The 11,595-nt window shown below is 38.6% G+C and overlaps 2 protein-coding genes across 2 annotated transcripts; both read right to left on the bottom strand.

The window, feature by feature from the left end:
• Positions 1-215: 215 nt before the first annotated feature.
• Positions 216-3,177, bottom strand: LOC105282192. Its single transcript, XM_026972849.1, has 4 exons — positions 3,051-3,177; positions 2,822-2,937; positions 1,112-2,344; positions 216-1,004 (listed from the first exon to the last, which is right to left on the bottom strand). The coding sequence occupies exons 1-4, from the start codon at positions 3,175-3,177 to the stop codon at positions 216-218; spliced, it is 2,265 nt and encodes a 754-aa protein (XP_026828650.1).
• An 8-nt stretch (positions 3,178-3,185) lies between these two features.
• LOC113562783 lies at positions 3,186-4,126 on the bottom strand. The gene is made up of 2 exons (XM_026973228.1): positions 3,944-4,126; positions 3,186-3,778 (listed from the first exon to the last, which is right to left on the bottom strand). Exons 1-2 carry the CDS (start codon positions 4,113-4,115, stop codon positions 3,204-3,206), a joined length of 747 nt encoding a protein of 248 aa, XP_026829029.1. The 5' UTR covers positions 4,116-4,126; the 3' UTR covers positions 3,186-3,203.
• Positions 4,127-11,595: the final 7,469 nt, after the last annotated feature.

The raw sequence follows: 11,595 nt of genomic DNA, 5'->3' as shown, positions 1-11,595 counted from the left end.
CTCTGCATAAGTGTTTCCGCAAAAGATTTCTTGGTCGAAACAATGACTCTATTGTAATGCTTTGCAAATACTTGCGAAGCTTTTGACCAGCTAGCCGTTTTCCTAGTGGTCTCTAAATCGATCCCTTTCTTTAGCGCTGCTGATGTAGCTGCATGTCTTGTGGAGTGAGCAGTGAATTTTTCGCTTATGCCACAACGAACCAGAGCTGCCTTAATCTATCTACCTATTGTCGCCGCCGATGCTGTCCGGAACGGCCTTTTGGTTGTCAGAAAGAGATGATCTATGTCTCCTCGCAAGTGCGATGTCTGTTGGATATAAGCGTCAAGGGTTGACGCAATACAGAGTTTAGGATTCTCCGAAAAATAAGGTAGAATTAATAACGGTTGATACGCTCCCGGCCGCGAGGTCTTAATCCTATCCGATATTTCTACTTCGTATCCCTCTACATTATGCTTCATATTAGACAGCTTGATCAAGGCTAATGTTTGCGCTCTATGTGCAGTGCCCAATGCAAGCAGCAGCACAAGACGCTCCCCTAAGCAATCAAGGGCCAACTCATTCAACGGAAACCATTCCTCAATTTTCTGAAAGGCTACGCTAACATCCCAAATTCTGTCGTATTTTGGTTTTGTAGGTCTAAGCATAAATACTCCCTTAAAAAATCTGGAGATATTTCTATTCTGGCCAATGCTGCTCCCACTAATTAGGGAAATCGCCGATCGTATTGAGTTCAAGGATCCATACGCCGCTCCGTCTTCGAATTTTTTAGTCAGAAATTTGATGACCTCTTCTTCTCTTGGTTGATAGGGATCTATCCCCTGATCGACGCAAAAGACCCACCACCATTGTGTTAATGGACCGGCGTATTGTTTACGCGTTGACTCCGCTATTGAGGCTTCAAAGATATCTAAGGCTGGTCCTGGCAGCCCCCTCCTTCTGAAAGACTCCCTGATAATATGCCTACCATCAGGGACAGTCTTCCTGCTAGCGGGTGGTGAATGGATCTACAAGGGGAATTAAGTAATGTAGGCGAAGGCTTAAAGATTAAAGGCTTCTTTATCAACAGCTTCCTAAATAAGGGAAACCAAGGCTGGCCACTCCAGAAGGGAACTATCATTATGCCCGTGGCCCTATCGATCACGATCCTTTTTAGAACTCTTAAAATAAGAGCGAACGGCGGAAACGCCCAAAAGAGCCCAATTGAATGCCAATCCTTAGTGAAAGCGTCAACCGCTAACGCTTCTGGATCGTTGTCCCAAGAGAAATATTTTTCGCATTTTGTATTACATCGTGTGGCAAACAAATCAATCTCCGGATATCCAAACGTTTCGACCGCCTGACGAAACGCATAGTCTGCTAACTCCCACTCCGTATCTATGTTCTGTACCCGCGACTCTTGGTCAGCTTCCACGTTGTCCTTGGATTTTATATACGAGGCCACTAACCAGATATCTCGCGACTCACACCACTGCCAGATTTCCTCGGCAATCCTATGTAAATTAGGATGTTGCACTCCCCCCATCTTATTGACATACGCTATTGCCGTGGTATTGTCCATGCGCAGGAGGATTTCTGCACTCTTAATTTCCTTCGCAAAGCTTTTTATCGCGAACAAAGCTGCTAGGAGTTCTAACCGGTTAATATGAAATTTTTGCTCTCTCTCTGTCCAAAACCCTCGAGCTTTATGTCCGTCACAGAACGCACCCCATCCTGTGGTGGACGCGTCGGAGAAAATTTCGCGTGTATAATTGCCTTGTCGAATCGGATTCGAGGAACTAGGAATATTCCTTCTCCACCAATCAAAAACTGAACTGAGACTCTCTGGAATAAGAATTTTCGCCTCATAATTATCATTATTTTTCAATAATTCTAAATACCGAACCCGTTCAAACCGTTTCGTATATAAGCGGCCATATTTCACTGCCGGACACGCTGCATTAATCGAGCCCACGAAACTAGACCATTGCCTAAGAGAAACCACTTTTCCGGGACTAAATTCTGCCAAAAGACTGAGCAATTTGCCCCTTTTATCCGTCGGCAATTCTAATGACATTTTCCTAGTGTCATATAGTATACCTAAGAATTCCGTCCTTTGGCTGAGTTCCAAACTACTTTTATTATAGTTAATGATAAAGCCTAATCTCTCCAAAACCTTAATTGACGTCGTTACATTACTAGCACATTCCTGTCTGGATGATGCGACAAGGAGCATATCGTCTAGATATAAAACGGAAGAAAGTCCCTTCTTACGCAGATAGTTCACCATTGGCTTCAGAATCTTTGTAAATACATACGGAGCTACGTTAAGACCAAATGGCAGACATAAAAATTCAAAATACTGGCCCTGGAAAATGAACTGTAGATACTTAGACGAGTTTTTGTCTATCGGTACCAAAAAATATGCGTTCTCTAAGTCTATTTTTGCCAAGAAGTCGTCTTGGAAGATCAATCTCGTTACCGTGCGACCATCTTCCAATTTAAAGTGCCTTGTTTGTATAAATTCATTAAGCTTCTTTAGATTAAACACAAATCGAAACGACCCATCTGGTTTGGGGATTAAAAAATACGAAGAAACAAATTGTGTACTTTCTGCGACACAGGATCTAATGGCTCCTATATCCAAAAGCTTATTTATTGACCGTTTAACGTCGTCGAGAGACTGGGAATCCTTTAGTAATGGCGCTGTCGGAACTTGCGCTTGAAATGGCGGAGACATAAACTGAATCCTGTATCCTTTGATAGAATTAAGAACGAACTTATTGCTAGTAATCGATTACCATTCCGGAATGAAAAATCTTAAACGCCCCGCCGTTTTTCTCACCTCTAGCGCTTGTGGTGGTCTGGTCTCGTCGACCGTGTCGGCGCTCTTTTGTTCCACTGCGAGTTTCTCGGGCGGTCTTTGAACCTCAGAGACCGTTGGGGGCCTTCTTTCCACGCCTGCTGAGAGTGGCCCTTTGACTTCATCGGCAGGCTTTTCCTGTTTCCCCAGTTAGACGACCTCAGGGGCTTCTTAACGTGCTGGTGAGGAGTGAGGTCCTCCACGACCTTACCCAAGGATTTCGTATGCTTAAGTCGTTTAAACAATTCATTGCCAAACAGCTCATCTGTTATGTCCGACTTTTTCAATAACTCCCTGTATTTTTCTTCAATGCCGAGGAGAATAAACGCTCTTCTCATGATCGATTGTTGATAATGCAAACCCGCTAAGAGTTTGCCCGCATTACCCAAATATTGTAAAAGTACCCACTCGAGATGTCCCCTTCTTCAAGTTCCAAAATTAAGGAGATACCTGTGGCTATAGACACCATCGCCGAACCTAATGCATTCTGAGAAGACACAAAATGCTGGTCTCTACTCTTTGCTCTTCCGGATATATAAGCCAGGATTTTCGGATTTAACTTAGGGGCTTCAACATGCAAAATTCCCTTTCTAGGGAATTTCTTCATAACCTCTTCGCGTAATTTCTTCTCTTCTTCTTCCCTCTTTTTGTGATCTTCTTCATCCCCTTCGTAGAGCCCCTTACGCATCCAATGCATCCATTTGGTAACCAGCACTGGATGTAGAGTGATGTCGGCCGACTGCGTTGGTTCTGTTTTTAAGCATAACCTCTCTCGAGTTTCATTGCTGAGGCTTTCCGTCACCTTTGCTGCCTCGCCTGTCATCGCCTTAACCTCCACACTCGCATCTGATTCTCCGTCGGAGGTAGACGAATTTGATCTTTCGTCCTCCTCACTTGCGTCCTCCTCCACAAGGTCATCTACGAGACTACTTGTGGCAGCTGCATAGCGGAAAAAACAAGATTTTAGAAAAAAAAGCAGCCGACTCGCATTATGAACGATATGTCCTTCCTCTAGTGAAGGCTCATCGCCGAGCAATGTGCGACATGTCCTCCCTCTCGTGAAGGCTCATCGCTAGGACGCTTACGCTCACCACGTATACTTACTCGTTTCCGTAGCGTTCTCTCGATCCGGTGGCTTGTCGATAACAATGGCGGCCCGAGGTTCGGTAACCTCTTCGGCCGCCTCCCGCTTTAGTCTCCTGAGTTTCTTACGCAGACTTCTCATCTGCCTATTTACTGCGTCGAGATCCGCTTCGCTCACTGTTCTCTTTGACATATTGAATACCTAAATATCCCGTAGATTCTTCTCAAAATTCTTCTACAATCACGATAAGATGTGACGCCCTCGAGCACAAAAAACGTTATGAAGCAGAGAGGTATGGGTTGGGGAAAAATCACGCTGAAAATTGTGGCGCCATGGTGCGTGGAAGATGGTACTACTTGTATAATCGTGAGAACGAGACCCGAATATAATTTAGCAGTTCTCACGTTGTTGGTTCGACTCCTACGCTCTATTACTTGTGTATCTCAAATCTGATTCTCTTCCTTTATATTCCTGCATTTTCTCAATTATACATTTATGATATTGCTACGTCAGATTCCTGTTTCGTTACTTATTACTTGTGTATCTCTCAGGCTCTCTTCCTTTATATTCTTGCATTTTATCAATTATACATTTATGACATTGCTACGTCAGATTCCTGTTTCGTTACTTTTATATTTTTAAGATTGCTTCGTTAGATTCCTACAATTTCTCAATGTCACATTTATAACATTGCTTCGTCAGATTCCTACAGTTTCTCAATTTCACATTTATAACACTTCTTCGTCACATTCATATAGTTCGTCAATTTTATCTTTTTGTATTCATCTTTTCAGTCTTCCTTCGCTTCTCGCCGTGTTGCACCAAGGTGGATCGAGTAGCCGAAGTGCAATTCGTGGGAAACGATTGAAGTGTCCGACTTTTATCTTTTTGTTTTTTTATTTTTCGTTTGATTCCCTCCTTCTCTCAATTTTATATTTATAACACTGCGTCATCAGATTCCTACATTGTCTCAATTTTACATTTATAACATTGCTTCGTCAGATTCCCTCCTTTTCTTAATTTTACATTTATAACACTGCGTCATCAGATTCCTACATTGTCTCAATTTTATATTTATAACATTGCTTCGTCAGATTCCTACATTGTCTCAATTTTACATTTATACCACTGCTTTATCAGATTCCTACATTGTCTCAATTTTACATTTATAACACTGCGTCATCAGATTCCTACATTGTCTCAATTTTACATTTATAACATTGCTTCGTTAGATAGTTGTATGAATTATCAGTTTTAACTCTGCTGTTCAGTCTATGAATCTCCTGCAACTTGACGGGAGATTCCAAGGAAGAAAGGAGAAAGGTGGAATCAAAACGTTGAGGGACATCCTTGATAATGCTGATCTCTGAGTTTTATAAGCGGGAACGTATGCTCGCAGACTGAAAGCCTTGAGTGACAGATCAGCAGTGCACTTATTAGCAGAAGTAGCACTTCCTAATTCCGCAGATATTTATCCGCGGCTAACTTTTTTAACCTCCAGAAGATCCTAGTTAAACTCCCTACACATGATCCGATCTGCAGGATCGATTTGTAGGAGATCCTGCAGATCGGATGGTGTGTAGGCTTGTCGGAACGACCAATTTATGATTATTCCGATATCGGATAGTTGTTCGGGTCGACCATATGATTTCTCGACTCCCCACTCCAACACTGCAGATTGTGTTGTGTCTCCTTCAAGTTGGATCGTGTGTAGGACAATTGAACCGATTTCTCGACATTTGCCGTGCGACTGCCTATTGTTGTGCATCAAAATGTTGGAAAAGGAGAAAGAAGTTTGGAAGGAAATATTAGAATTATATAAAGATTGAATTTCAAAGTTTCGTAACTTGCACCGGTTACTAAAAATTTTAACGTCACGATTAATCGTTCTTGTTCACTCACACTTTTCCTCATTGTAGTATTTGTTATTAAAGGTGCATTCTTGTTTTGTTATTAAAGGTGCAACCATATAAAGCAGTTCATTGAAAGTGTCATTATCCATTCGTAGAAAGTTTTTAAAGTTAACTGTGTAACTATGCATTCTTTTCGTTACTTTAACTATAAAGTTCGGGGCTCGAGATACGAACAAGAGGATGGTGACGAACGATTATCCGTTTCAAATAAACATATTCAAATTCCATGAGCAGATGAGAATAATGATATTTCGGTTATATAATACAAGTAATCGAGGAAATCATCGAACAAGTCGTATTATTATTCAAAATAAAAGTGCGGAAATCATATTATAAATCGAGTCATTGTTCAATACATAAACGCGCGGAAATTATGTTTCAATTCATAGAAATACTCATCTGAGTTATCGAATAAAACGGAGCGCTTGATCCCTCGTTGGCTCTTTCACCTGCTTCAGGGTCCTTTGACTCGGAAATTGATCTCTCGTGTTTGCTGAGAGCGTACTGTTCAATCGGTGATCAACCAAATCCACTCCTGTCCAGGATACGGCGTCATTTATGATACTCGTTGCGAGTCTCGTCACAATCCCGATATTCCGATGGAATAGAGTCCAAATAGCTGTCCAAAAATGGCTGATATTTCGTTGATGTAGAATTGCTGAGAATGATGTTGTCGTCTCAGGACCCCGAAACGAAAGAGGACGTGGCAGGCGATTACGCTCCTTTTATTACTATCGATCGACGATCGATATACATGCGCAGATAGGACTATTCGTCTCGCATGCGCCTTAAATCGATTAGACCGTGCTGTCATAGGCCGTACTGGCACGCGTTATACAAATAATTCTCGTGTCGAATAGACTCACGTCTTACAACTGAATTTAATTCTTTGAGAATATTTATTGACTAAATTTTCGTCTTTGCAACAACCACTTTTTAGCCCAATATTTTCTTTTTCGTTTTTGTATTGACATTTGGTTTTGCGACAGTAAAGTTAATGCAATCGCGATTTTTTGGGATTTGGAAAGTGAAGGAGTCATACTGATTTACATATTTACACAGCAGAGCGAACCAACAGATTGACTCGTGTGGAGAGCAGCACCCGATTTATCCCCTCCTAACTATCTTACAGATCGGACCAGTAGATCGGATCGTGTGTAGGGGGTTTAAGAAGTGTGCGTAAGGAATCTATTGACAGACAGAGGATTAATTAGCCGAGGTCTCTTCCTGAGAACGAATATGCAGTAAAAAGGGGTCTTACATTGCGCAGAATAGCGAAACGTACGCGGCGGTGCAAAGTCCTTTTCATTTGCTAGCATGGAAGGCGATGCCCCAGTTGGCGAATTATACTGCTTCTTGGAAGAAGAGTGCACTAAAGTGTTCGAAGGTTCCGTGTCCGCGGCATCCATGATATCCAATGTACGCTTCCGACCGGCGGGCTTGTTTAAAGAAGAGCAGGATTTAACTGCGCAGTGCAGATGCCGCGAATTCGCTGCTGTTGTTGCCACAAGATTGGTTTAATGAGTTTTCAAAGTCCATAAACTGATCTAACAGTACCGAAAGACCTGCTTGAGGAAGGTCCGTAGACGTATTATGTGCCCTCAAATGATGTGATGCATCAGAGAGAGAAAGGGAACCGGGTGCAGAAGATGGAAAGGAAGAGCTGGACAAAGAAGGCAATTGAGGATCACAACCGCCATGGTCCGCGCGCGAGGCCATAGCCTCTCACGATGTTTCGACGCGAAAGATTCGCCCAGTAGCGCGTATAATAACGAAAGCACACAGGGTCGTGTAGGCGACCAACAAATCACACTCTCGACGACTGCAAACGCCGACCGACACCACGTGGATGTGGAAAAACACCGGACACCGACAAGGCAAGCGCACTCGAGACACGCCGTGCGGTTGCTCGCAGGCGAATCCCATTATAAAAAGACGTATAACCACGAAACTGTGATTAGCAAAATTCGTTAAATTTTGAATCAATCTCGAGCACTGAGTCGCAGTCTCTAAACCCGAAATTAAGATACGTAATGTGCGGATGACAAATCTTAGATTTAAAAGTGTAATATTTTTTTTTTATCTCTATAAGCCGTTATTATGCTTATAAATTATCTCTTCTTATTGGAGTAGATTTGGATCGGGAGCTTGAATGGAGAATAGTCAGAATACTTGTGATTTAGCAACACCGACAATATCTTATATTTAATACCGAACTTGATACAGACAAAGGATGATTCGCTCGTTATGGATTCTCGCACTACCTATTCATTTGATTATCGATCTCAGACTGCTCGCTCCGACTTCCGCGACTAGCTCGTCTCAAGCGCTCGCTGACAACGCGCCCTCGCGTAAAGTATTTCGGCTACTTGGACAAAGGTATCCAGCAAGTGCTGCCTATTGTCGTGTGCGTGTGTCAACATGACGTACTTACAATCGTATTTCTTACAAAAGGAAAGAAAAAAGCAGGAACGAAAGCGGACCTATGAATACGGGAAAATGTGGAATCTCTCTACGCCTCTCTTTCTCTTCTTCTGTTCTTGAATGTAGGAAAGAACCAGCATTGTACCCTTTATTCTGAGCTGATTTGGACTCCTCACGACCTCATCACGACGGAGATTTGCCGATCGTGTTGGATTTATTGTTGCAATAAATAAGATGCAATGGATCTACTACTGTAATATGCATTGATTAAATTATGGTTTGGTTTGAAATCTAAGTTATTTCGAGATTTAGTTTAAAATAATTAGGCTTTAATTTCTGGCTATGTCTGATAATCCTTGTCTTCTTATTGATTACGAATAGTAATATGGCAATTTATTTCTTCAAGTTCAATGTACAGTGAACATTTCAAGTATTCTTCAAATTCAATACAAATAGTGTCGTAACTGCAATAAAAGATTTAAACATTATAGTTTATTTAATTCTGTATAAATATTCAAAGTTTCATTATGTAGTGTAATTATTGTATTAATATTGCATCAGCAGTTTTCAACCTTAATATAAACGCGTATCATTAAAACCAAAATTCAAACATATCCATACCGTCAATTAAAATATTTATATGTGTGTTAAAACATGTTAGGTCAAAAATATATTCACATATAATTATATTACATATATATGTAACGTGTATGTGCGTGTCCGCGCTCGTACGCGGATGGCGACGTGGACTCCATGGGTCGTTGCGGTATTTTTTGACTCCAAACCGCTCTCTAACTGCATATCTTACATCAACTGTTCGAAGGTATTGCCATTTGAATCGAACAAACCTTACGAATAGTACTTTCAGCTGCTACATTATCTCCATAAACAACACATCTTTCTAGTTGCTAGTACTGTGTTTTTACCGGAAGTAAAATAACATAAGATGTCGATAATGCAGCTTCTTCCATTTGCAAATGAGTTTACAACGAACAGAACTGAATCGATCTGAATTGTGTTTATGCTTAAAAAATGTGATGAAGTGTCACCATTTAGAAAATATATACATATTGGATGATCAAGCCACACGTTACTTTTTTGTTTTTATTATACAAAAGAGAGGGCCTTGGCGTCGCCATCCGGCCAGCAGGTACAAGTGGTAGTTACATTAACGTAGGTTGGTAACACTTATCTAGGAAGTTTTACCTGAAAATGCACCGGAAAAAAAACGCTGGTGGGTTGAAGGTCGTAGCTGCACTATATATCGAGAACGCAAACAAATTTTAGCATAATAAACTTAGCAAAACAGAAACGCAAATAAACTTCAACATGATTTAAATAGATTACATCGAAAGTTAAATCCTACCATTTAAACATTTTATATATGTATAACTAAATTGCTTAAGACATAAATTAACAAATGTAGTATCTAATTTATACATTTATACGAAGAGACATCTTGTCTAATCTGTCTACATAAATTTTAGGTACACATATGTACCATTTGTTATAGGAGTAGCGCGTAGACTTAACCTAATCGCATCTCACAAAATACAATTGTTTAGCCACACGTTACAAAGTTCACGCGTTTTAATGCCATCTATTAGAAAACATTATGAACTGTTGTTACAACCTAATAAGTACAGATCGCTGACGTTTTAAACACGCTCTATTGATAATGCATACGTGCTCAGAACCTGTTATATAATTTCATTTATAATATAATACTATTAAATATTCAAACACAAATATATAATAAAAGAATTATTTAGTCTGTTAATCAGTAACTGACATATCGACACCAATAAGCCGACATTACCGAACGATTCATTTAATTCTATTCTATACATATCTCGTCGTTAGTTTGTATCAACGAATAATAAGGTAAAATTCCCAATTTAATTTTAGTTGGTATAATATTCTTCTAGACTCTATAATTGGATGTAGATATAGTAGAATCCTAACATAAAAAGAAACATAGATTTAAAATAGTACACTATCAATATTTATTTATTGTTAATGTAAATTCAGAAAAGTATAATATTTAAATATATTTGTATTGGTAAATAGTATAATAAAATTCATTTACACAATCTGTGTGTGTAGCTTCAATGTAATTTGTTATATGTTTTATGTAATTTTATATGTTTGTTCTGACAGCATATTATCAATTTCATTGTTATTCTAATTCCTAAAGTATATACTTTAAAATAAAACATTATCGTGTAATTAAATATATGTAATAATTATTAAATTAATATTAAAATATATGTAATAATGTCAAATAAATTTTTTTGGATGTAATATAAAGTTTTTGTAATTTAGTTTGTTTTTGTATTAAATATGAATAAATCTATGAAATTAATCAAAATTTTAATATGTAAATTATATATTATATATATTATTTTACTTTAACACATACGTTCAGAAATTATTAAATAGTATATATTTTATATAATATATATTTATTATAAGCTTTAATAAGTAATTTATATAATATTAAAATGCTACGCCAATGTTCTGTAACTGCCGGCTACTGTATCTCACGCATAGTAAACTCCACCCTTTGAGTGGTAGGCTTAACCAGCAGAGGACCACCTCTCGTCACCATCATCCCCCACTTCTTTTGAACACAATTTGATTCATGATGGCTGCGTCCCACTTACATTGCCATCTTTCAGAAGTTGTATGAACTATTGTGATATTTGTTAACGGATATAAAAATAATAGTCTCAATAAGTTGTTACCGACAATGTACCACAAGGAGGGAACAGTGTCGGAATACATTGTTTCGCTGTTTATCATAGATGGCACAGTTTCTGATTTCTTGCTAGAGGCCCTAAAGTGAGTACTTTAGTGCCTATATTTTTTGCCGAAGAGAAACTAATCACAGAATGATTCATTCTTATAACGAGATAGTTAAATATATTGTTTAAATACTAATACAGCTATCTGATTGGTTAACAAATTTCTTAAGATCAGTTTTAAAACGACCTTAATATAAGAATATAAGATTTTGAATACTGATTATAATATGCAACTTCATATAGTAAATGAAAGTTCTATACAATTAACAAGAATGTGTTAATATTAATAACAAGATATTCATTAAGAAAAATGATTTCCTTCCTGTGAACAGTTTATAAACTAATATTGTACTATTATATGATAAAAATAATAATTAAAATATATAAAATATATAGTTCTTATACCATTCAGATTTTTAATATTTGCAGCAATTGTCCAGTTACTATCCATATATCCATCACAGATCAAATTATAATTTCTCTCCAACAAATGGCTATAAAAATATATTTCATGTAAATAGATATATA

The sequence above is a fragment of the Ooceraea biroi genome, chromosome 10, assembly GCF_003672135.1.
Source record: "Ooceraea biroi isolate clonal line C1 chromosome 10, Obir_v5.4, whole genome shotgun sequence".
In the NCBI taxonomy this organism is placed as follows: Eukaryota; Metazoa; Arthropoda; class Insecta; order Hymenoptera; family Formicidae; genus Ooceraea; species Ooceraea biroi.
Note: the sequence above shows the minus strand (reverse complement) of the source record. Positions and strands in the feature narration are given on the sequence as shown.

What these genes read in the sequence shown, in the direction of transcription:
- LOC113562783 (XM_026973228.1), bottom strand. Translation starts at nt 4,115, where the DNA reads ATGTCAAAGAGAACAGTGAGCGAAGCGGATCTCGACGCAGTAAATAGG. An exon ending in AGAGAACGCTACGGAAACGA is followed by an intron (nt 3,779 to 3,943) that starts GTAAGTATACGT and finishes TCCGCTATGCAG; the next exon opens with CTGCCACAAGTAGTCTCGTA.
- LOC105282192 (XM_026972849.1), bottom strand. Translation starts at nt 3,177, where the DNA reads ATGAGAAGAGCGTTTATTCTCCTCGGCATTGAAGAAAAATACAGGGAG. An exon ending in TAAGCATACGAAATCCTTGG is followed by an intron (nt 2,938 to 3,050) that starts GTAAGGTCGTGG and finishes CACTCTCAGCAG; the next exon opens with GCGTGGAAAGAAGGCCCCCA. An exon ending in GGGCCACGGGCATAATGATA is followed by an intron (nt 1,005 to 1,111) that starts GTTCCCTTCTGG and finishes TTCCCCTTGTAG; the next exon opens with ATCCATTCACCACCCGCTAG.